Source organism: Tiliqua scincoides, chromosome 10, assembly GCF_035046505.1.
Source record: "Tiliqua scincoides isolate rTilSci1 chromosome 10, rTilSci1.hap2, whole genome shotgun sequence".
Classification (NCBI taxonomy): domain Eukaryota; kingdom Metazoa; phylum Chordata; class Lepidosauria; order Squamata; family Scincidae; genus Tiliqua; species Tiliqua scincoides.
Genome location: NC_089830.1, coordinates 2,040,023 through 2,065,811, shown reverse-complemented (window position 1 = coordinate 2,065,811; position 25,789 = coordinate 2,040,023). Strand labels below are relative to the sequence as shown.

General features: G+C 47.8%; 1 protein-coding gene and 2 pseudogenes across 1 annotated transcript in view; 2 read left to right on the top strand and 1 right to left on the bottom strand.

Moving 5' to 3' along the window:
- CSMD2 (CUB and Sushi multiple domains 2) overlaps nucleotides 1–25,789 on the top strand; it is a 594,109-nt gene that overhangs the window by 536,312 nt on the left and 32,008 nt on the right. The window contains exons 50-57 of the mRNA XM_066638160.1: nucleotides 5,202–5,387; nucleotides 6,188–6,382; nucleotides 8,826–8,999; nucleotides 12,326–12,499; nucleotides 15,024–15,197; nucleotides 16,995–17,183; nucleotides 23,535–23,708; nucleotides 24,040–24,225. Coding sequence (XP_066494257.1) covers nucleotides 5,202–5,387; nucleotides 6,188–6,382; nucleotides 8,826–8,999; nucleotides 12,326–12,499; nucleotides 15,024–15,197; nucleotides 16,995–17,183; nucleotides 23,535–23,708; nucleotides 24,040–24,225 — 1,452 coding nt within the window. The remainder of the gene's footprint in view (nucleotides 1–5,201; nucleotides 5,388–6,187; nucleotides 6,383–8,825; nucleotides 9,000–12,325; nucleotides 12,500–15,023; nucleotides 15,198–16,994; nucleotides 17,184–23,534; nucleotides 23,709–24,039; nucleotides 24,226–25,789) is intronic.
- LOC136661903 (5S ribosomal RNA) lies at nucleotides 8,101–8,220 on the bottom strand (annotated as a pseudogene).
- On the top strand, nucleotides 8,392–8,511 carry LOC136661819 (5S ribosomal RNA; annotated as a pseudogene).

Sequence of the window (25,789 nt, the reverse complement as noted above, 5' to 3'; positions counted from 1 at the left end):
GGGGCATTTGGTGGGCCGCTGTGAGATACAGGAAGCTGGACTAGATGGGCCTCTGGCCTGATCCAGTGGGGCTGTTCTTATGTTCTTAACTACAATTCCCAGGAAGCCTTGCAGGTCTCTTGTTATCTGGTGTGCTCCCTGGGGCATTTGGTGGGCTGCTGTGAGATACAGGAAGCTGGACTAGATGGGCCTATGACCTGATGCAGTGGGGCTGTTCTTATGTTCTTATGTTCAAGCGTTCAGGCTGCTGGCAGCCTGCTCACATTGCACTATAAGCTTGAATGCTTATAGCGACCTGTTAAAGCAAGAAACACTTCACTGGTAAGCGTAATTAGTTTAATTAATAAGTTTATTAATAGTGCCGGGGCGCTATTAATACAGGCACCCCCGTATCTGCTATTCCTGTATCCATGGGGGGTCCCTGAAACAGATCCCCTGCGGATTAGGGGGTGCACGCCTGTATGTCCCAGTCAGTGGTAGCAGGGGTTACCATGGCAACCATAACACGAATCCCACTGGGAGTGACGCATTCAACCACAGGTGCGAGCACATCTCTCTACCTGTGGAAGCAGGAAGTATCAGCCTCTTCCAAAAGGAACCAGCTGTTTTGTTGCTGTTGGAACCCAGGGGCGGCCGAGTGATAATTGCTGTATATTATCATCCCACCATCCCTATAGAGCTGGCTGCCCCGAAAGGGCGCATTCTATTGAGCAGCACTAACTCCCGAGATGCTATAAAAAGGATGTTTGCATGTGAGGCGGTGATGCGTCCCTCTCTCAGCAGCGAGGGGGGTTTCACCAGCTGGCTGCAGGGAGGACACCAATGCCCTGCTGATGGTGTATGTGTGTGTGTGTGTGCAGGAATTCTCATTTCCTTGATGTCCCCATCCCATCTGTAAACAGAAGCTTGAAAGTTCGAGTGACCACAACAGTGCAGAAAACACTTTTGCGACACCTCTGGGCCGATGCAAGGGACCTGCACCAGAATCAAGGCCATTTCTGGTTTGCACCCTGAGTCTCAGTGGTGCCAGTGGGTCTCCCTCCAGGGAGACTGTGGAGAAGGATAGTAGGATGCATATTCATTGTTCCCATGAAAAACTCCTGAGTCCCAAGTCACTTCTGTTTTCAAAACACACGTAACTCGAGTCCACGTGAGTCAGGGAAAATGAGTGTTTTGAGACTTGAATCAGAGTTTTTGAAGTCGAGTCGCCCATCCCTGGCAATTCCAATCCTGAAATTCCAGTGCTGATTTCTGTTTGATTTCCTTTACGCAAGAGGAGCTTGTAAACATTGCCATCACTCCACGTTTCTCCCTGTCCGAGGTTATAAGCCGGGGTCTCTAAACTTTTCGGCCAAAGGGCCACATCAAATATCTGGCACAGTGCTGAGGGGAAAAAAAATTAAATATAAAATTTAAATAAATACATTAGAGATGGAACTTAAATGAATGAATGAATGAATGAATGGGGTCAAATGTCCAGGATTTCTCCAAGCACCAACACAGCCCAACTTAAATGGACCCCCATTCCCCCACCCCACAAGCACAACTCCAGTTGTGTTTGCTCAACTGGGCCAGAGGCTCTCAGGGGATCAGAGGCTGGCCGTGGGCCGGATAGAGGTTCTCTGCGGGCCGCATCTGGCCCCCGGGCCAGGGTTTGCAGACCTCTGTTATAAGCTCTGGATGAATCTCTTTCAAAGATAAATATTGACTCAGTTTTTCCTGCAATCGAGAATGTGTATATGTCCTCTCCCCCATTGCTTTTGGTGAGCGCTGTTCTTTTCTGGAGCAGATGGTGGGTTTATTGCCAGGCCGAAAGACCAGGCTTCTCCGACAACAGCTCAGTCCTGCAGGATTCTGCCAAGTTTGGCCAACCAGGATGTCATTTTGAAGCAGGCACGAGCACAAGAGGTGCCTCCGTCTTGTTTGATGAACCAATTTCTGGATCCAGGGGCTTGTAAGCGAGTCCATTGCTGCTGGACCATCTGCACTGAAAGCGAGGCGGATGGAAGTCGAGGGCTGCCTTAAGTGGCTTAATGAACTTTTCAGTCAACTACAGCTGGTCTGGGCAGGCCCGAATTAGGACTAACTAGGCTCTGTATTGACACAGGATTAATGGAAATTCTCCAATGGAAGGCTGCTTTGGGAAGACAGCAGTGAGTTAGCAATGCCAGCTGTTAGGAGATGGTTAATTAAAATGTGGGATGTGGCAGTGATGGCCTAAAAACCAATTACATTAAATTAAGAGAGGTCAAAATTTTCGACAGTTGCTTTCAAGTGAAATGGTGCCCGTGCTCATGTGGAGGTTTTTTTTTGGGGGGGGGGGGAACACGGTTTGGAATTTGGATTTCAGGAACCAGTTGTCGATATTGAAAATACTTTTGGAGCACATTGGCTGTGAAAAACTACTTTAGGACAAACCGAACCGTTCGTTAATGTGTTTGGTTCCACGTACTGTTGAATAATAAAAAACTGAAATAAAAACCAGCCAGTACAGGAACAGATGTCATTTCCTGTAGCACTTTGAGAATATCAATGGCCACAGCCCAGTTCGCCGACCTTCTGTCTGTTGAGATCCTTGACATTTTGAGGCCATCCACTCACTAGGGCAGACCTAGCAAGTATTTTAAGGCAGTGTTTTTCAAACTGTGGGTCACAAGCCAATTCCAGATGGGTCCCCATTCATTTCAATATTTTATTTGTAATATATTCAACTTGATGCCACCATGGTATGTGACTGCATTTGGGGAAATGTTGCAGATCTATACTTTTAACAGGCTGCCATGTATATGCTTTAAACAATGACAGTAAATGGGACTTACTCCTGGGTAAGCGTGGGTAGGACTGCAGTCTAGGATTGTTAAAAAATTTTCCTGCTTGATGATGTCACTTCTGGTCATGACATCACCTCTGGTGGGTCCTGGCAGATTCTCATTCTAAAAAGTGGGTCTCGGTGCTTAAAGTTTGAAAACCACTGTTTTAAGGTATGGAACGGATCTCGTCTGACCGAAAAGGTGTGCCAAAGTTTGGCGAAGGACAGAGATGTCTGCTGTGTGAACACCAGGAGGGGCAGCTTGGACAGTGCAGCCTAAGCTCTGGCTTTCACAGAAGGGTTGCACTGAATGGGTGCAGGGGTACAGGCCCCCAATTTGCAGAGGCCCTCTGGTCCCAACAGAAAAGAGATTTACGAACACGGTAGGCTATTTGGAGGGATCGGCATGTCACGCAAGCCCTCCGGCATGTTTCTGATCAGATAATACCTGAAGGTTAAAGCGATTACAGAACTGGAGCCAGAAAGGGCGAGGATTTCCGAGCTGCCTGTCGTTCTGCAGGCTGGAGCAACATTGGTATTCATTGCAAACAGCTGTCTAGACACCTAATATTGCCAGAGGATTTGCCGAACTCCTGAGCAGGCCGGGACGACATGCACGCAATTATCACCCCAAAGCCAGGATGCGACTCGTGTCGCTCGGGCAGGCTGGCTGGATCTGTTTGCGCCAGGTCCTTTCAACCTGGTTGCTTGCTTCATTTTTTTCCCAGGCTTGGGCAGCTCTTGTGGCAATTATGTAAAACTAGTGAGGGATTTGTGTCACTGCTGGGGAGGAAGCTCTGGTTGAATAAGGCCCCTTGGAGGAATTCAGCCCTTAGATTGTGCTGCTGGCTGGCTGGCTGCCTTCCCTACTAGCAGCTCTTGCAAGGACAACTCTCCAGTCCTCCTGCACCTTCTTCTGTTCTTCTCTGTTGCCTGTGATGGATTTCTCCAAAACTGCCTCCCCAGACTGGAATGCCATCTGGGCTCTGGGCTTGCCAGTTTTGGCTGTCATCTTGTTTGTTTTCCATTTTGTCCAGTTCCTTAAGATCCCTGCTGCCAGCAGAGGTCAGCCAGATCCAGCACTGGCTAGCCCAGGGGTGTCAAACATAAGGCCTGCAGGTTGGATGTGACCCTCAGAAGCAGTTTCTCCATCTCCCCATTATAATTGGGCTCTCCGAGTGTGATAACTGGGCTCTCGCATATCTTGAAATTGTGATCAGGATTTGCACCTTTTCTCTTCCGTCATTTGCAGCTAATGAGTTTCTTTGTGAGAACAAAGTGCTTATTTCTGGCCGGTATCTGCTTAACGCCATCCCTTCCTGCTTCACGATGTCACTTTGAGCCCGCAGCAGGTGCCACGAATGTTGTTCGGCTCACTATATGAAATGAGTTTGACACCTTTGTTCCATAGGGTTGTCACTAAAGGAGCACATGTAGAAAAAAAGCCTTTTCCACATGTGCTCTTTGACGTGCAGAAGAAATTGTGTAACAACGAAGTGGTGTGTGTGTGTGTGTGTGTGTGTGTGTGTGTGTGACATCATATGCATCACGTTGCACAAGATGCAGGGCAAACCCAAAGCAAAGCTCACTGAAGAGGCTCTTTCCATTCCCGTTCAGACCCAGAAACCTTGTGCTGTCTTTGAGGGTGACAACTGGTGTGGAAAAAACCCCCACCCTCTTTGGTAATGCCACTGATCAGAACACTGTTCAGAACTCTAGAATTTTGGGGTGCTTAGGTCAAAACTGGCCTGTCCACCTGTAACTCAAGAAATGGACAAGAACATAAGAGGAGCCCTGCTGGATCAGGCCAGGGCCCATCTAGTCCCGCTTCCTGCATCTCACAGTAGCCCACCAGATGCTTCAGGGAGCCCACAAGAGACCTGTTTCCACTGCTTTGCAAGACAGGACCATGTTACTGGCTTATCTGTGAAAACTTGTGGTCACAGCTTCTAGCAAATACCTGACTTCCGTATATTGAAGTGCGTGTGTTCATAGGCCACTGGCTGAGCTGCTGTGGTGTTGTGAGATGATCGCAAGCATTCCAACTGCTCAAGAACAAATGATTGGCAAAAAGGGCTGGTGGTGGATAGATAAGGGCTGGATTTAAGGGCTGAGTTTATATAAATACTGTTAATAATTTATTTTATTTTATTTTTTTTAAAAGACCTCTGAAGTTCAAAATATTGATATCTGATTGCTGGCGTATTTGTGCTGCCTCTTTGTGGCTTCCGTTTTAGAAAACTAGATCAAAAAGAACAGAAGACCTCAAACCTGTGCTTGTTGGGCAAGGGTTGTGCAGAGGTGGGCTGACCTCAGAACCAAACCCGTCGGAAGCTGGATGTGAAGATGTTATTGTGCAAATGATAACAGCATCTTACTGTCTCATTCCTAGCTATCTCCTGTGGAGTTCCCAGGGCTCCAAAGAACGGCGTGGTTTTTGGCAAGGAGTACACAGTGGGCACCAAAGCGGTCTACCAGTGCAACCAGGGTTTCCACTTCCAGTCCCACGAAGACTCCAGTGTTGAGTGCCTGCCGAATGGGCAGTGGAGCAATGGCAATAACCCTCCCCCCTGCATGGGTAAGTGGCCTGGATCCGCTGGGAACCCTTTTATTCAGAATTTCCCTCCTGAGATGGTTCAAGTCAACACTCCTGGATCAAATCAGGAATCTGTATATTTCCGAGTTCCATTTCCAGTCCTGGCCGAACAGGTGCTTCTCAGAATCGCACAAGCGGGGCATGAGGGCATGTCTTCCGTAGTTTGTACCCAGGACTGAGGGATGGATCCAAGGGGGGGCCAGGGTGCATGCCCCCAAAACTTTCTACCAGCAGGGAAGGGTGCCTAGTGGGCTGGGGAACAAAATTGGATGCCAGAGGAACACCCACTGGGTGGGTGCACACCTGATTGGTTCGCTGCTGATTCATAGCAGCGCCTCATTGGAATAATCAGTCTCACTGGTCTGTTGTGAGTTAAAGACATCCACTTTTTGTTACATAAGGCAGTTGTGTTTTCCTTTTCTGGTTATTTGGCTCTAACTTTTGAAATAATACAGGTATTTTGACATGGTTTGTTCCATTGCATTCTGCATTAAATTACCCTTTGAATGATATATAACATAATGGTATTATTCCTAAATACCAAGATTTTCAAAATTTTGACCAGTAGTGGTGTCACCTCCTCTGAGTGTGTCACCCTGTGTGGTATGCACTCCCCCCCGCACCCTCTTAGTGATGCCGTGGTCTCCAGGCCAACCTCTCTGAGAGAGATTTGGCCAACCTCTCTGAGAGAGATGGAAGTGGTTTGATTCGGTTAAGACTGTTCTTCATGGCCTTGTGAGTGGTGCATTCATTTTTTGTTTTCTTTTGGTCTGCCCGTTCAGCCGTCACCTGCCCTGACGTCAACAGCATTTCAGTGGAGTACGGCAGATGGAGGCTGATCTACGAAACCCAATACCAGTACAGCGCCCAGCTCATGCTGATATGCGACCCTGGCTACTACTACACAGGGCATCGTGTCATCCGGTGTCAAGCCAATGGGAAGTGGAGCATTGGGGAACCCATGCCAACCTGCAGAAGTAAGTTGGCTTCCATCTTCCCATCTCCGTTGCCAAAGCACAGTCAATGAAAAGTCCATGGTAGAGCCCACATTTTCTCTAGGACAGCGATTTTCAAACTTATTCATCTCACGGCGCATTGAGAAGGCATTGAAATGGTCAAGGAACGCCATCAGTTGGCAGAACCAAGGAGGCTTTTGCTGGGCTTTCAGGAGCAGGAGGGAGCATAAGATTTGGTGGCAGACTGTGCTTCATCCCCACCCCTCTTGCTGGCCTGATCTTCCCCTCGATCTGCCCAGTTCTGCCTTCACCCCGCTCTCCCCCCTTCCTCGCACGCCCTCCATCCTGAGAAGCCTTATTGCTGGCCAACGGGAGCTCTTACTGCCGACCAATCCAGTGACTCATATTCCTGGTGCCGAGGCCTAGTGCCAAGTGGCACTAGCCTGTCCGCTGGTGCAGCAGACCACTGCCAGCACTGGAGTGCCTTATTATTATTATTATTATTATTATTATTAACAGTATTTATATACCGCTTTTCAACTAAAGTTCACAAAGCGGTTTACAGAGAAAAATCAAATAACTAAACGGCTCCCTGTTCCAAAAGGGCTCACAATCTAAAAAGATGCAAAAGAACACCAGCAGACAGCCACCAGAAAAGACACTGCTGGGGTGAGGTGGGCCAGTTACTCTCCCCCTGCTAAAAAAAGGAGCACCCACTTGAAAAAGTGCCTCTTACCCAGTTAGCAGGGGTTTATGGCACTTTTACAGCTCCCAGAGCCAGTGGTGCGGCTGCAGTGCTGAATCTGGCCCAGAAGGATTTGGGTGTTAGTCTAGGCACAAGACTATTCAGACTTGGTGAAACTATTCAGATCCTTAGAGTGAGAACACTGATTGGTGTCCAGGACTTGGACTAAAAATAGACTAAAGCTTTTTTTTAAGTCCCCTTTCCAGTTCCTGTAATTGTCTTTCTCTTCTTTGCACGCACGCACGCAAAAAAAAAAAAAAGCCCTCCTCTCTCATCACGCAGTCATTATTTTGTACATATTTGTTACTGTTCTGTGTTTGGGATGTGCAGGTGCCTGTTTATATTTGCATTTTCTCCCCTTTCATTATAACTTTTTATTTTGCTTTTGGGGAAAAAAAAGAACTGTTGTTTAATGAAGCTCATTTAAAGGAAAACAAACACAAATCTCCCCATGAGTATACAGAAAAATAAGAATTTTTTTACACTGAGCTGTGGGACAAATTTGGAGGAAAATAGATTGATTTGTATAGCATCTAAACATTTTTAGCGAGGCATTCCAGTGGTTTCAAGTTGAGGGCATTACTAGAAAGTTCTATTTGAGCGTTCAAGTCTCAGGTTGTCTTGAGATTTCATTGCCGTTTCAGAACAATTTGTAACTTGCGTTGTTGGTTTCATTATTTCTACGTATTTATCTATTGGTTGGCAACCTTCAGTCTCGAAAGACTATGGTATAAGCCTACAGCACCTGGTATTCCCAGGCGGTCTCCCATCCAAGTACTAACCAGGCCTGACCCTGCTTAGCTTCCGAGATCATGGTATAAGCCTACAGCACCCGGTATTCCCAGGTGGTCTCCCATCCAAATACTAACCAGGCCTGACCCTGCTTAGCTTCCCAGATCATGGTATAAGCCTACAGCACCCGGTATTCCCAGGCGGTCTCCCATCCAAGTACTAACCAGGCCTGACTCTGCTTAGCTTCCCAGATCATGGTATAAGCCTACAGCACCCGGTATTCCCAGGCGGTCTCCCATCCAAGTACTAACCAGGCCTGACCCTGCTTAGCTTCCAAAATCAGACGAGATTGGGCATGTGCAGGGTAACAATTGCTTCCGTCCTAAACATTGTGAACTCCAAGAGTTGCAAGGCTGTAAGGCACCAACTTGAGAGCTGGCTGGGCTGGTGCAAAAGGCTGTGCTAGCTCAGCCAAGAGGAAGTGTGGCAGAAGGAGGGAGCAGGACAGGACTGGTGGAGCTCAACTCTACTAGATCCTGAGACCAGTATCAGACCTCGCAGCAACTCTTGCCCTGCACATGCCCGATCTTGTCTGATCTCGGAAGCTAAGCAGGGTCAGGTCTGGCTAGTACTTGGATGGGAGACCACCTGGGAATACCGGGTGCTGTAGGCTTATACCAAAGTCTTTCCAGACTGAAGGTTGCCAACCAGTCCAACATGGGACTTCTTGATTCTGCGCTGGCTCCAGAGTCACCACATAGTCAAGTAGGGGCTCTGTCCCTTATCTGGGGGAAGGGGACGAAAGGATTGGGCTGCCCCTCAGTCTCATGGATAGGCTAGTCCTAACTGTGAGCTGCTTTGGAACAGGAAAGCATCTTCTCATTTCTTTTACAATGTAAACCATTTCCCCCCCAGTAATATGTCCTAATAAGATGTCCTTGCCGCTGACACTGTGAGGATGATTTCTCCTTTTTTTTCCCCTTCTAGTCATCTCCTGTGGAGACCTGCCTGTGCCATCCAATGGGAACAGAATCGGGACACTGACGATTTATGGCGCCACCGCCATCTTCTCCTGCAATACGGGCTACACGTTGGTGGGCTCGCGGGTGCGGGAGTGCATGGCAAACGGCCTCTGGAGCGGACAGGAGGTGAAGTGCCTCGGTGGGTGTTCAGTCGTGTTTACTGATAGTTTTTTAGGGGCCGAGCTCCAGATCTGTTGTAGCTCCGCTGAGCAGTCTTGTGTGCTAGTGGGGTTAAACTATGGTCTGGGTATGATGGGGCTTGTGTGCTCCTTTTTAAACCAGTAATTTAAATCAGTAAAGCTGGACTGGGCCTCCCTCTGGGTCTGCAGCGTAAGGCAGGGCACCTTAACTCTGCCCCCACCACAGTTCCAATCCAGATTGGGCCCCTCTGCAAGGTTCCAAGGGCAGCATTTTATTTCCTCTGAACACATGGTGAGTTACTGGAAGAGCAGGACTGTAGCTGGGGTAGACACTTCAAAACTGCTTCTCCACGATTTAGCCCAAATCCCCTAAGGCAGTGGTTCTCAAACCTTGAGCACCTGGACCCACTTTTTAGAATGAGAATCTGTCAGGACCCATCTAAAGTGATGTCATGACCGGAGGTGACATCATCAAGCAGGAAAATTTTTAACAATCCCAGGCTGCAATTCTACCCACACTTACCCAGGAGTAAGTCCCATTGACTATCATTGTTAAAAGCATATGTAGTGGCCTGTTAAAAGTACAGCTCTGGAACATTTCCCCAAATGCAGTCACATACCATGGTAGTATCAACTCTAAAATATTAAAAATAAAATATTGAAATGAATGGGGACTCGCCTGAAATTGGCTTGCAACCCACCTAGTGGGTCTCAACCCACAGTTTGAGGTACACTGCCCTACAGGGCTCCAGTCCACCGACTATTTCTTAAATCGAAAGCAAGTATGCTAGCCCAAATTGCTTAGAAATTAACTGCTAGTTATGAGCAAAGGATTAAAAATGTGAAATATCTATTGCTGCAGCCCAAATTTGTGGACAGTTAGAGAACTGGGGCTACAAATTTAATTTCAAACCAGTAGGTTAATCAAATAAAAACTTCAGCTGATTAACCTATAGGGCAGTTTTCATTGACTGGGGTCTGTGAATTCAATTTTTATGGTTGTGGAAGGGTGGGGGGAGTCTGTGAATTTAAGGGCTTTGCTTTTCCTTCGGTACTTTCTCTAATAGGGGCTAAAAAAAATATGGTCTTTCCTTCTAACTATATGGTAGGTTTTGTTTCTTAAATTGGAAGTAACCTCATCATCCTTCATTGCCTGAGCCAGCTGGGGAAAGCCCTTGAAAGGATGCAGAAAGAAGATTTAGGAAGAACTCCTGAGAATTGAGGAACTGCAGCTGTCATCTTCCTGGTTTTGCATCTGCTAAAGGATGCTTCTGAAATCCTCATCATCTCATTTTATTCGCAGATTTTTGAGGTTACTCGATGCTGTTGTGGAGTGACATGGTTGCATTTGCAATCTGCCATTCGTCTCTCTGCATGCGTGTATCCACAGGCATGTGTTGAAATTCCAAACTTTAGACCCCCATTGTGTGGGTGCTTTCTCACAGTTCTCAGTTCACATTGCCCCCCCCCCCAAAAAAATTCCAATATTCACCCCTGCTAACTGGTTAAGAACATAAGCCCCACTGGATCAGGCCCTAGGCCCATCTAGTCCAGCTTCCTATATCTCACAGCGGCCCACCAAATGCCCCAGGGAGCACACCAGATAACCAGATAACTGGTTAAGAGGCACTTTTTCAAGTGAGTGCTCCTTTTTTATTTAGCAGGGGGAGAGTAACTGGCCCACCTCACCCCAGCAGTGTCTTTTCTAGTGACTGTCTGCTGGTGTTGCATCTTGTTAGATTGTGAGCCTTTTTGGGACAGGGAGCCATTAGTTATTTGATTTTTTTCTGTAAACCGCTCTGTGAACTTTTTGTTGAAAAAACAGTATATAAATACTGTTAATAATAATAATAATAATTTTTCCTTTTTTGGACAAGGAGAAAAAGTCATGCACTAAAATTGTAGGAAAACTGCCTATGAGCCCATTTCAAGATTACTTTTAGAATTTCTCTTAAGTCAAACCAAAAGAATGCTTTGGAATGTGAGAGGGAGGACAAACCATAGCGTAACAACAGGGCAAGGCAGAACAACCTCTGTTTTGGTGTTATTGTGGCCCTGAGATTGTCCTTGCAGAGAGATGGCAAACAAGTGTTGGATTTGAATTCACCTTCATTAGCTCCCTCTCCTGACCTTCATAAGAACCTAAAAAGAGCCTCGCTGAATCAGGCCAAAGGCCCCTCTAGTCCAACTTCCTGTATCTCACAGGGGCCCACCAGATACCTCCGGGAGCACACAAGACAACAAGATCCCTGTATCCTGTTGCCACTTCCTTGCATCTGACATTCTGAAGTAGTCTTTTTCCCAGGGCTTGTAACCTATGATGAACTTTTCCCCCATCTATCTGTCCACGCCCCTTTGAAAGGTATCTCTGCCAGATGCCATCACCATTTGCAACCGTTATGGATTTTTCCTCCATCCATCTGTCCAGTCCCCCTTTCAAGCCACCTAAGCCAGGCGCCATCACCACATCCTGTGGCAAGGAGTTCTACAGGCTAATTACATGCTAGGTAAAGAAATATTTTCTTTTTTTCTTCCCATGTGTGAACAACTGAAGCAGGAGATCCCATACTTGTTTGATGGTAGAATATCTCCTGCCTCTTCCTGGGAGATAAAGGGTTGCACAGGGTAGGCAGAATTCCATGTTCAGATACTTCTGGACCAATGCTTCTTCTGGACCAGTGGTTCACTGTTCCTCATACTGAGGGGTCAGGCAAAGGTCAGGCAAAGGTGTGAGAATATGACCTGCTTCCAGTTTCTTGTTTGCTAAATTTCTTAAAGGAATATTTTCTGATAGAAGAACAATCTGAAATAGGCTCTTTCATTATTTTTTTTTAAACTGGCCAGTTTCTAGTCCTCATGGTTGCAAAAATATGCTTGAAAGTGTCTGGGTGATGTCCACTACAATTTTGGGCCCTGGAGGGGAGCACTGAGCAAAATTTCAAGCACTCAAAGAGTGTGACTCTAGTGCCCTGCAAAGCCCTCTGCCATTTCACGTGATTAATTAACAAAGCCAGAATAAATTATGCCAAATGGCAAAACAAAAACAATCCCATAACCCACCACAATAAATTACGCAACAGAAGATAAATTACACGTGATTTCTGAATGTAACTGCATAACTTGCACAGGCTGCAAAATACAGCTTTTTCTTGATGCAGAATTTGGAGAACCTGGGTGCAAGTGTTTATATGTCCTTAGGATAGACTACACACCGACCCATCTCTGATTCAGAGCTCCTTAGGTCAAAGGTCAGAGGGCTGCAGTCTGTATTTTGGTCAACAGTAGTTCTGTCTCACAGGTTTTTTCTGGTTTGGTTTCTGTCCAGCGGGTCACTGTGGCGAGCCGGGCCCCATTGTCAACGGGCAAATCAATGGCGAGAATTACAACTACCGAGGCAGCGTGGTCTACCAGTGCAACCCTGGCTTCCGACTCATTGGGATGTCCGTGCGGATCTGCCAACAAGACCACCGCTGGTCAGGAAAGACTCCTGTCTGTGTGCGTAAGTATGTTACTGTCTTTATTTCAAGAGTTGCGTGTGTGTCTAAGACATAGCATCTATAGCATAAAGACATGGCATTTTCCTGCTCAGTGTAGGAAAAAACTGTGGCCACAATGATGGAAGAATGTTGTGCCACCAAAGGGCATGATGGGTGTGGACTTGCTTGGAAGTAAAGTCATCTATTAATACATTGGTTCCCCAAACCTACCGTGGTCATAGTACCCTTCTTTCACGGCAGCCTACCTAGCTCTCCAGGGTGCTGCCATCTTTTATTGTGTGGGATCTTGTGCAATTCTTGCAAGATCTTGCGCAATCCAGTATGCTGGCACTCAGGAAAATCAGAAAGAAGAGACCGCCAGGAACATCCCATGGCGCTCTCAGGTGCTGCAGTGCGCTGCATGAACAGATCACTATTTGTAAGCAACACAAACTGATAAAATGTGAAATTTTGCATCACATTTGAAATCGGGGTAACCTGGTGTCGTAACCACAAAAGAGAACAAGGCACCCCAAAATGTAAGGCTTCCCAAAAAATGTAAGACTTGACAAAAATTAAAGCTAAAAACACTGGTGTATTGATTTCATGTGGTTAATTTAAACACCATATTACATATTTAGTTTAAAACTATGTTACGTATAATTTATTATATATAATTTATTAATTACAAGAAGACCATACTTGTGCTAAAAAGGAGAACATTTAAGTTCTTTTCCAGGACATGAGGCTAAAAAAAGAGGACATGTCCTGGAAAAAGAGGATACCTGGTCACCCTGTTTGAAATGTATGGTTTTTTTTAAAAGATGCAGAAGCAAATTCTTTTTTCCTTCAACCTGCATTTCAACTGTCTCAGTTCCTCCATGTTGTCATGTTGTTCACTACCAGCTTCTGCCACTGAATACCGTAATCTATGCAGAACTCAACAGAATCCTAGAAATGTTCTGCTTCTAATACATTTTGAAATGTAGTTACAAGCCATGCTGGAGGTGGGTAGAGCGCTGGAAAATGGACGGTGGGGTTTGTCCCGTTTTACTTGTGATTGAACCCCTGGGGGCTGGGGGATAAGAATAGGCCCTCAGTTTGGCTGTACTTGTCGTAAGAGGCGACTGAACAGCCACCGGGTAGATGGGACTCGTCAGCCTGGGAAGGCAGCTCATCTGAGAGAAGGAAAACTCTGATGCCAAACCTCCACTGCCTTGTGGCTACGTCCAGTTATGAAAAAGGCTTCAGGAGTCAACCTCGAGGCAAAATCCGGAGCCGGAGTCCCTGAGGCAGTTCATGGCTGAACACAGTCACGTTCTGGCAACTCCTGCGACGCTGCTGGAACCAACCGTATTGGCCTCTGCCTTTCCATTGGACCATTTCAGCGACGTGGAGAGGGGGGATTTGCTGCATGGGAAACAGTCTATCCTCCATATCTACTTTACCCAGGCTTTGCGCACTGGAGAGGACACTCTGTTCCAGAACCACTATTCAGAGCGCAATACCATAGTCTTCCGAGACTGAAGGATGCCAACAACTTGTGATTGACTTTGTTGGCAACCTTCAGTCTCGAAAGACTCTGGTATCGCACTCTGAATGGTGGTTCTGGAACAGCATCTAGTGTGGCTGAAAAGGCCGATTCGGGAATGACAATCCCTTCCACACCGGGAGCAAGTGCAACTAGTTTTAAGTTGGAATTGTTCTTTTTCCACTATAAAAGCACAGGTTGAAGTTATGTGTGTCCCTCCAACTTGTTTCAAAATGTGCTTTTTAGGAGAAGCCTTTTTTTTTAAGGTAGGGGAATGGCTGCACAGATGCCAGCATGCTGCTTAGGCAGACTCAGAGCCACAACTGGGGCACAACCAGCCCTGCGCTTTGGCACTAAGCCAAAGCGGTTGCATTACTGCCCCTTAGACTCCAGCCTAGTTATGGAGGAGGGGCTGGCAGCTTTTCATGCCCCATTCCTTCTCCTGGGCAGGCTCCCCTTGAAGGAGAAACAACGGAGGGTGTGAAACCACCAGTGCCTCCTCCTCTGGGAAGAACCTGGAAGTGACTGCCTTGCACTGCTTGCAGTGCTTCCAGGTTCTGGAATGAGGGGGATACTCACTGCAGAGACTGCGTCTTTCTCCTTCAAAGAGAGCCTGCACAGGAGAAGGCACAAAGCCATCACAGCAAGCACTGTCTCTTCAAGGGAGAACCAGAAGTGATGTCAGAATGTCATGTGGCATCATGACGTCTCTGCCCCGGGTGCATTATGGCTGGGGACAGACCTAGAGAGGGACTGCTCTGTAAGAGAGACTCCTAAAAGGACAGTGTTTCCTTGTGGCCATCGGCTAGCAGTGAGTGCAATAAGGGAGAAAACGGAGAAGGGATGATTCTGACAGTGTCACTAGACAAGGTGTGGATGGCCGTAAGAACAGAGAAGTGTGTGTCTGCAAGTATCGACCTGCAGCACACTGTCACATTCTGCTCCCTGACGGAATGCTTCTATACTTCAGCCAGGTGCCAAAGGTGTGTTAACACTGTGGCTCTTCTTCCTTGCAGCCATCACCTGCGGTCACCCAGGGAACCCAGCGAACGGCCTGACTCAAGGCAACCAGTTCAACCTGAACGACGTGGCCAAGTTTGTGTGCAACACTGGCTACCACCTAGAGGGGACGTCCAAATCCCAGTGCCTGGCCAATGGGCAGTGGAGTAACGCCCTGCCCACCTGTCACAGTAAGTTGACCTCGCTGCTCCTTCTGGTGCCGTCCCTGCGCCCACGGCCGACATGGTGCACTCTTGCAGAACCCTGAGCTGATTGGGCAAGGTCGCTGCTATTGCTACTAGCTTCTTCTTGCAACTGCGGATCACAAGTTTTGGAAGACGAAGGAGAGCCTGCCAGCCCGCTAAGGAGGAATGATATATTGGGGTGTGTTTGTAGAAGGGAAAAACAGAGACGAGAACAGAAGGGGGTCTCTTCTAGAATCTGGGCAAGGCAGGAATGGAGGGGGGGGTCTTGTCTCATGCAGAAGCTGAGCTGGAGTGCCTTGTTTCATTTGTATCATCCCTGGTCAGCCATGAGCAGGGCTGATAGTGAACCAACCACACAAATGCTTCAGTCTCCTGTACATTAACCCACCTCCTGCTGCAAGAAAAGAAACAGGGCCTTACTGGCCATGACACCTGCCCTCTGGAACCCGTCTCCTATGGGTATCTCCATCCCTCCCCCTTTTCCTTCCTTTGGTAACTATCAGCAATTAAGGGCTCAATCCTAACCGACTTTCCTGCCCCAAGGTCAGGGCAATGCAACTTTGACGTAGGGGAATAACCATTCCCTTACCTTAAGGAGGCCTCCGTGACTGCCCCCCAACTGCAGGATGCAGCGCGTGCCTCACTGGCACAGCTATGCCAGTGCTGAAAAGTTGGTTAGGGTTGCGCCGTTAGAGATTTTTTCAAGGGGAATTCTCCCCCCTCCCTTCTTCTTTGAGGTGTTGCTTATTTGGGTTTCTAAATGTAGTTTTCTCAGTTAATTTTATTATTGTTCCATTTTCATTGTTGCTGCAGAATTCAGCCTTTTTGAATTTTCTGAAGCTTGTTTTTGTTGTAAACACTCTGTTTTTTCAGTGTTCTGGGCGAAAAGGGGGGGGGAGATAATTGGAACAGATAATTTTAATATTTATATACACCAGGCTCAAGCAGGAAAAAAGCATGAATGATTTGATTGTGTGTTCCCCAAACTGCTCACCCCACAACTATGGTTCCCCCCCTCCAACCTTCCAGAGCCACCTAGTGCCTTTGAACATGGTACGTAGGGTTCACTTCTCGAATTCCCTCCCTTCTGCCTTCCCCCCTCCATGTCTGGCACACCTCCTTCCTGCCCTGTGCCCCTCTGTGTCCCCCTCTTTCCACGTTCCTGATGAGTGCTCTTCCTGCCAGTCACAGCAAAACTTCTCCCTTGATCACAGACATAGCGGGCCCCAATTCTGAAACCATTTCGCTAGCGCTGTTTGTGCTCCACTGCTTGTTAGGTTTGGGGCTCCCTCCTCCCTAGTAATCAACTGGCTTCTTTGAAGGCATAATATTTGGATTGATGCTGACAGTTTATTGAAAGGAAATGCATTTTTGAAAAGTACAGTGGGCCCACTGGATCTGTGGGGCTTTGGTTCCAGGACCCCACGTGGATTCTAACATCTGCGGATGCTCTAGTCTGCAGATGTCGTGCTTCAAAAATTGTGAAAATGGCAGGAATTTGTGGAAGTGGGGTTAATGGCCTAAACTTGCTTTAACAAGGCAAGTGCTCCAGCCAGAGAGAGAGCTGTGAAATGGCAGAAGGCTACAGCAGGGTCTGTGAAATTTTTAAAAATACGTTTTCAATCCATTGGTTGCTTAAATCCATGGGTGCAGAGCCAGCGGACCCACGGTATAACATATGAAGCTGACCACCTTTCCTCTGACTTGAGTAAAATAGAAATCCTTTGTCCCTGGTGACACCCTCTGGTTTTCTTTGTTATTTCTCCTGTGATTTGCTTGCAGTTGTAAACTGTACAGACCCCGGGCACCTGGAAAAGAGCGTGAGACAAGTGCAGCCGAGCGGGCCTCACAGATACAGCTTTGGAACGACAGTCTCTTATCTGTGCAACCACGGTTATTACTTACTGGGCACCCATGTCCTGACCTGTCAGGGGGATGGCACTTGGGATCGGCCCCTCCCAGTGTGTCATTGTAAGTTATTTGGTTTCCTTGAGAGGCTCAGTGCCCTTAACTGTCTTGCAAACATCCCCCCCCACCCCCACCCAGATCATGACCCCTGTCAGCTAGGCCAGGTAGATAAGGGAGTTCTGATTCTCTGCTAGCCAATCAGTGTCCTGCCAAAAGAAACTCAAATTCTGTGCTTGGAACAAAACCATCAAAGCTGCCCTCTGCGGCAGCCAACTTCATATGAACGGTCTCTTCTCAGCCCGATAGTTGAGTTTTGATAAGGCAAAGATAAAATGCTGTGTGGTGGAAGGGAAGCAATGAGTGAAGCAACAGTGTTGTCAGATAGGCAAATACGACCACCTTTTCAGAGAACGCCTGATGTGTTTTCAGGTTGTTCTCCATGAGGATTAGAAACTTGATTTTTTTTTTTAAAAAAAAAATTGAATTAAAAACAGAGACTTCCAGGAGTCCACATTTTGGGACTCACCATTTTGCGACCCACAGTTTGCACTCACCATGTCGCAATTCAGAAGCAGGCTCAAGAATGCCAGGCCTTGATTGTTAGGACTTCTGAAGTCCCCAGAGAGAGAGAGAGAGAGAGAGAGAGAGAGAGAGAGAGAGACAGACAGACAGACAGACAGACAGACAGATGGCACACAACAACAACAACAACAACAGCAACAACAACAGTATTTATATACCGCTTTTCAACAAAAAGTTCACAAAGCGGTTTACAGAGAAAATCAAATATCTAATGGCTCCCTGTCCCAAAAGGGCTCACAATCTAAAAAGATGCAAAAAGAACACCAGCAGACAGCCACCAGAAAAGACAGTGCTGGGGTGAGGTGGGCCAATTACTCTCCCCCTGCTAAAAAGAGGAGCACCCACTTGAAAAAGTGCCTCTTATCCAGTTAGCAGATAAGAAAGAAGAAACCAGAAGCCCCTGCATTGTTTTCCTGTCTCTGATTAGCTCTCCTCTTAACTACCCCTCTTCCCTAGGAGCTGGGGGAGGGAGGGAGGAGTCCTCAAAATTAGCCATGAAGCAGAGAGACAAGTAGACAGAAGGAGGACGGCAGGCAGAGGCTCCTGCTTCATGATGCATTTGCCACAGATCCCCTCCAGCTTTCTCTGTTTCCAGGGGGTCTTCAGGATTTCCAGCAGCCAGAGCCTGACTTGCACCTGAGTGCTTTGCATATGATGCCATTAGCCTGTCTCTAGGCTCACTGGTGCATTAGGTCTTGAATTGGTCGATAACTGGGACCCACCCCAGATCCTATCCTACAACGTGGGATTCACTTTCAAGAGCCCAGTGGGCAAGAGGAGTGGGCGACTGAGTGAGGAACCCTCTTCTGTCTTGCCTGCTCGTGACCAATCACTAGAGTTATTTGTTTATGGGTAGTATGATAGAATTACAGTATTACTGGACACAATGGGCTTACTTCTAAGTAAACGTCACTGTTTGCAAGCACTGCTACAAATCATTGTGCCCTACTACTGTGTGTCATTCTGTCCCTTCTCTCCTTGCCACACAAATTTTGTGCCCCTGGGTGTCAAATGCCTTAGCTATGCCACTACTCCTTGCAGACCAATCAGGAAGGGTGGTGGGCGACTGAAGGTGCCTGCTGAAGATTTGGGGGGGGGGGTTTGGCCAAAGTGCAAGCCTGAGCCTCAAAATCAAAAAGGTGGCAGGAACACTGCAGTGGCTCACCTGAGGTCAGATCTGTACCTGTGTCTAGATCCAGGTGCACCTGTTAGACCTTTGCTTGGTGGTGAGGCCAAGTGCTTCCCAGCCCCCTCTCCTTGTTGGCTGGAGGTCGCTCGTAAATAAGCTATCATCAATATAGCAGTGTGGGGAAGCTGAAATGTTTACTCAGCTTTTCTCCAGGGAAACACAGCCGTAGCACACTGTCCCAGCTCCCAGGGCAGTGACATCATGACCTCGCCTGACGTTGAAGGGAAGCCTCCCCACGAGAAGGAACAGGGGGGCACAAAGCCACCAGAACCCAAAACTGTCACTCACAGGTTCTCCCCAGGAGAGGGGCGCTCTCTGTGGCTTCATATCTCCTGGAATAGATACAGGGGCATGACACAGCCAGTGCCTCTTCTGCAACTAGGTTGAGGGACCGTCATGCGCCCTCCCCCCCGGCTTAGCACGCAGGGCAGGTGCCCCTCAGGCTCCATCCTAGTTATGGTTTTGCAGGAAAGGGCCAGTGTGTGTATATGCAGTTCAAAAGGAATAGGCCTATGGGGCAGAAGGAGGGAACATGGCAGACTACGCTGCCCTCTCTAGACAACAGAATGCTCCCAGGATACACACTGGTTGCACCAGCAATTTGCCAATTAACAGGGGGGAAAATGACATCCGGGGAGGTGCAGCAGCTTGGGGGAATTCAAACAGCTTCTGTGTCGCTCCTCCATATTTGACGAAGTGCAGATGTTCCCAAGTTTCACCCCTTTCAAAAAGATGCTTTTGTAAGTTCTTGTTGTCCCTCCCTTCCCTCCCTTCACGCTGAGCAATTTAGAAAATACGCATACAGTTTTCCCTCCACCCCGCACCTTCTGTTTTTCCTGTGTGAGCAGCATGCCACAGTGTGCACGTCATGGGAAACTGACAAAGTGACTCCCATGCTGTGATCCTTGGGGGCGACCAGAGACATCCCGGACAAGCCAACGCCACTGACTGCCGCTTTTCAAGCAAAAGCGGCCACCGAGTGTTGGCAGCCAAGATCTGGGGAGCCATAGCGGCTGATGAAACCGAGCTCTGCATCAGGACTTCCCAGGTTTGAATCTCACCTTTGCCACAAGCTCATTAGGTGACCGTAGGCAAGCTCTGCTCTCTGCGCCTCAGTCTTCCCCATCCGCAATATGGGCGTAATGCTTTCCTTCAGGATAATACCTGTGAAGCGCTTTGATCTCTTGAATGTTCTGTACAAATGTTGCTGCTTATTGTTATTTTTGGGATTGTTGTATTTGGGATTTTTGGGCGCTCACTAGTTCGAACCCTTCCCAAGAGTCGAAGAACCGGTGAGAGATCTCCGTATAATGTCCGATATTCCCAGCAGTGTGACTCATTGAAGTTGTCCAATTGTTATCTTGTCAATGCCTATATTGGCCGAATATTTAAGGACCTTGGGGATTGCGCTGAGTTACACCAATGGCAATAGCAGTGGTGGTTGTTTACTTTCCCCAAACGCACTGCATTTCGATATCCAGGTTGTTGTATTTTGTGATCTTTTCTCAATTGTTTCTCCTCGATTCAGTGACCTCCTGGAATGGTCACATCATTAAGCAGGCTGGAGGATGGTGCCAGCAGACTTGGGATGACTCTTTACCCTAAGTCTGCTGCTTGCCCCACCGTGGTGGTGTTCTGGGTCAAAAAAGAGCTCAGGTACAGCCCAATCCTATGCATCTCTACTCAGAAGTAAGTCCCATTAGTGTCAACGGGGCTTGCTCCCAGGAAAGAGTGGATAGGATTGGGCTGTCAGTTGGCAAACTCTGTGTACTTTTTATAGGGCGAAGATATATGTGGGGAGAATCACTGTGGTATATTATTGTCATGTCCCAGCAATTCCCAGTTAGGAAAAAAAAAATCACCCTACTGAATCAGTGAATTATGCATTAGCAAAATCTAATACATCAACAATTGTTAATCCTTAAGAGTGCCATCATTGCTGCAGTCTCTCCCCCCCCCCCCAGCATGGGTGTAATTCCTGGAGGATCAGTTATTAAATTATTTGTCACAGCACGAGTTCTCAAGTGTTTGCTCCCAGAGCATCTCTGGAAATCTTGGCATGGTCTGGCTTTCAGTTCAATGGGGGGGGGGGCGAGCTGATGTACGCAAATACAGTGATTCAGGCTACAATCCTATCCACACTTTCCTGGCAGTAAGCCCCACTGACTATAACGGGGCTCACTTCAGAGTAGACATGCATAGGATTGGGCTCTAAATCTCTTCTTTGTTATGAAAAAGTCAACCTTGCATATTTCAGCCAGATGTTGGAGTTTGCATTTTTAGAGCAGTGGCTAAAGTAGGTCTTCATGCTGAAGACTCCCCCCCCCCATGCTAAGAACCCTCAAATCAGATCAGATTTCAGTGGTCCTAGGAGACCACTAGGGGTGGGGTTGGGTTGGGGGGGGGCTGTTAATAGTCATGCTCTTTACCAACCCTAGTAAAAGACGGACTTTTATGCTGGTGAGACTGAATATCTTTCCATCGGCATTACATCAAGGGAGATTCTCCAAAACTCCTCGTCCAAATAGATTATGTCTATTTTGTTCAGTTGAACCAGACACTCTGGATCATATCCTTCTTCGGTGCACTGCTCATCACAACCTCAGGTCCCACTTACTTCTTTCTTCTCTTCCTGTTTCCCTCGTTGATCCTTTCCCAATTCTTCTCAGTGATTATCCCCCTCCTGTCACCAACCTGGTGGCGGAACTTTTAGCCGTAGTCTCTAAGGCCAAAGTTTGAAGTTAACATTTCCAAAGCTGTTCTATTTTATTATGTCATTTATTCTCTGTAAACTTTTAATATGCCAGTAAAGGTACCGAAGCGTGTGATAGTCACGCTCTTGTGTCAAACTGCTAGGAGAAAGTGGCGAGAGGTGTGTGTTTCACAAGTGATTCCAGGCTAGGCACTTTTTCAGGGCCAAAGTATGAGTTAGTAGCAGCTGTTAACTCATATTTTGGCCAGCTCAGATGTGAAGACTGTGGCAGGGAACAGAGGAGGCTTTAGCCCAGTGGCTCCCAGACTTACCTGGGTCATGAAACCCACATAGCTTCTTCTTCCTTGTGCCACCATCTTGGATCTCACGAAATCTTGTGAGATCCAAGATGGTGGCACCCAAATCTTGCAAGATTTTGTGTGATGCAAGATGGTGACATCCAAGGAGGACAGGTAGGAGTGGCGACCAGAGACTTTCCACAGCATCCCTGTGAGTGCCCCCTAATGTGATGTGAGGCACACTTTGGGAACCCCTGCTTTAACCCGATCTGCTGCCATGGTCCTGGTCCAGTTTCCACCAGTGGGCCATGATCCACAGTCTGGGAAATGCTGACCTAGTAATGATTACTTAGTAATGAACTACGTAGAGCAGTAGTTCTTATACCGTGGGTCTGTGGCCCACCAATGGGTTACGACCCAATTCTTGATGGTTTGCAAAACTGGCAGGGTCGATCAGGCAAAGTGCCTCAAGATATTTGGGGGAGCACTGCTGCCCATTCACCGTTATAGACACAGAGGTTTGGATGGCTGATAAAGTAAAACTTTTTTTGTAGGTGTGTCGCAATGCTGAAAAGTTTGAGAACTACTGCTTTAGAGTGCTTTATGATGTGCAAAGTAAGAACATAAGAACAGCCCCACTGGATCAGGCCAGAGGCCCATCTAGTCCAGCTTCCTGTATCTCACAGCGGCCCACCAAATGCCCAGGGAGCACACCACATAACAAGAGACCTGCAACCTGGTGCCCTCCCTTGCATCTGGCATTCTGACAGAGCCCATTTCTAAAATTAGGAGGTTGCACGTACGCATCATAGCTTGTAACTCGTAATGGATTTTTCCTCCAGAAACTTGTCCAATCCCCTTTTAAAGGCGTCCGGGCCAGATGCCATCAACACATCCTGTGGCAAGGAGTTGCACAGACCAACCACACGCTGAGTAAAGAAATATTTTCTTTTGTCTGTCCTAACCCTCCCAACACTCAATTTTAGTGGATGTCCTCTGGTTCTGGTGTTATGTGAGAGTGTAAAGAGCATCTCTCTATCCACTATGTCCATCCCTTGCTTTACAAGTACTTTACATGTATTGTCTTGTTTGTCCTACAACAGCCCTGTAAGGTAAGTATTGCCTGTTGCAGGTGGAGAAGACTGAGGCTTGCCTCCCAGGGAGAAATTGTGGCAGCAGGGAGGTTCCGCCCAGAGCAGCGGTCCTGGTTCACAGCTCCATTTCTTAGTTTCCTGCACTGGAGCAGCTCTCAGCTGGTTGTGGGAGAAGCATTTTGTCCCAAACATTTCCATGTGTCTTAAGAAGGGTTATAATGAGGTGTGAAATGAGACCAGCTGTGCCATGAGATATAAGCCACCCAATCCACTGAACACCAGCAGGTTGGCCAACCAGGAGCTGCCAGCTCAGGAGGAACAAGAGGTCAATTTGTGTTCCTTCCTCATGGGGTCCTTAAAGTAAACCTTGACATTCAGCCCACCTAGAACCCACATTGTATGAATTGGCCCCAGAAATATTCGGGGGAAGGGGGTCCAGGTCAAAGCTACCAATGCTATTGGGGCTGGGGAGGCCTTATCTGTTTTTCCTTTTGGATGTCTGCACTGCAAGATGAGCACCGCGTCAACTCAAGAGTGTGCTATTGCCGCTTGTTGCAGTGGTTTCCTGCGGCCATCCCGGAACCCCGCCCTACGCCCAGATCTCGGGCGACGCCTACACCGTGGGCTCCGTGGTGCGCTACAGCTGCTCGGAAGGGAGGAGCCTGGTCGGCAATTCAACACGCATGTGTCAGCTGGACGGGCGCTGGAGCGGCTCCCTGCCTCATTGCTCAGGTGGGAAGGTGGACGGCCCCATTGGGAGTGATGCTTGTGGTCGTTCTTTCTCTTAGCCACAAGGGGGCGATCACCAACTCCAGAAGTTCAGTCCTACCTGGAGGTTGTATTGCAGACCTGGAGGCATTGCTGTCATAAGCCAACAATGTTTTCCTCCATGTTCAAAGCACAGATTAGCACATTTAAGTTCCAGTTGGTGGGAAAGGAAGGACTCTGCCCCTGGCTGCCTGCTCCCAGAAGTTGTACCTTCAGTTCTTGATAACTCCACTCAGGGTGTGGGAAATGATATGAGGAAGCATGACTGGCTGTGATTTTCTTTTCCCTCCTGCAGGAAGCCTCCGGGGACTGTGTGGCGATCCCGGAATCCCTTCTCACGGCATCCGGCATGGGGGAAATGACATGAGCGTGGAGAGCACCGTCTGGTTCAGCTGCGAGCCAGGCTATGCGCTCCGTGGGTCGCTGCAGAGAGTGTGTCAAGCCAACGGGTCTTGGAGTGGCACACAGCCAGAGTGCGAAGGTGGGTGAGGTTAACAAGTCACTTGGTGTGCTTTTTACCCAGCACTGTTGAGGGCCAGGAGTGTCTGGTGTTATCTGGGCAAAGGCTCGGCTTCTCTAATACCCTTCTCCCTGCCAGCCACAAACCATCATGTACTCTACCCCACCACCACCACCACAGTATGATCTTTTGCTAGTGTTTACTCTTGCCTCTGCCTCTTCTCACACTCAGCAGTTCCTTCCGGTCATGAATATGCGCAGTTCAGGCCTAGTAGCATTGCAAAGCCTGAACCAAAGTAACCCAGTAACATAGAAGTGGATTGAGTCCTAGCTGCAAGGAATTTACAGCTCAATGGAAGGTGATAAATGTAGCACCTCAGTAGCCAGAGAGGCGGCCAGGAATCCCCAGTGGAGAGGGGGAGAACTAAGAGAACTAGCATCCAGCCCCACTTTGAGAAGATTCTGTCCCCAAGAGTTCTGATTGGACAGTTTGAAATGAGTAGAGAGTCACACCATCCTCTTGGCATGAGAAGTATAAGAACAAAGCCCAAAGGGGTGCCTTTGTTCTTTGTCTTCGTCTTTGGTCTTTGTCTCTTGGTGAGATAGGTGGTCCAGGACCATGTGGCCTCATAGGTAACTGAGGATCTACAAAAGAAGCTGACCCAGGTGAGAGTTAGGAATTAATAGAGGTAGCCAGTTAGCTTTATTATTTTATGCTGATATGTTTCCTAGAAGTTTTTATGCCTCTAGCATTTGCTGCATTTTGTAACTTTTTGTAACCCTATGTACTTAATAAAGTAAAAATCCTTTTACCATGTTGGTTCATTGTCTGTTGGGGACAAAGGTTCAGAATCCTGCCTAGCCGTTCAGCAAGCTACCAAAAATCCTCATTGTAGACTAGTAACTTGAGGACTGAGACTTTAAGTGCTCAGTGCCTACAAGGGATATAGTTAAGCCTAGAGGGTCTCGGTGTCCCTGGACTGAGGCACTGGCTCTTACAGGGTGGTGGCAGTACTACCGAACAGGGATCTTTGAGGGCTCTAGGGTTCAGAACCAACAACTCTGAGCACCCCAAAACCCTGGGAGTGAGACCAAGTCTACGACACTTCCCAAAGTTTTTGGCTCCATCCTTGGCTTGCTTATTAGTGAAGGCCTGGCAGAATCAGCAGGTGGGTGGATGAGGCCCTCTAAGTGGCTTCTAGGTCCCAGCACATCTGTTTGGGTTTCACCAAGCCAGAAGCATCGGAGAAGGCTGGGTCCTTTTGGATAGCACACACGATAACAAGACACCTGCATCCTGTTGTCACTCCCTTGCATCTGGCACTCAGACATAGGCCCCCTCTAAAACCCAGAGGTCGCACACAGTCCTCATGATTTGACTTGTCCTCCATTAATCTGTCCAGTTATATACAGTAGATGTTCCCAAGGAGTGCCTAAACTCCCTAACCCTCCTGAATCCCACAACTGGTGTCAGCAAATACGGAAGTACAATAGCAGAAAGAAGCCTTTGCCTTTCCCACAGTCAGCTTGTGGTGGACTAAGGGCCCAGTCCTATCCAACTTTCCAGCACCAATGCAGCCACAGTG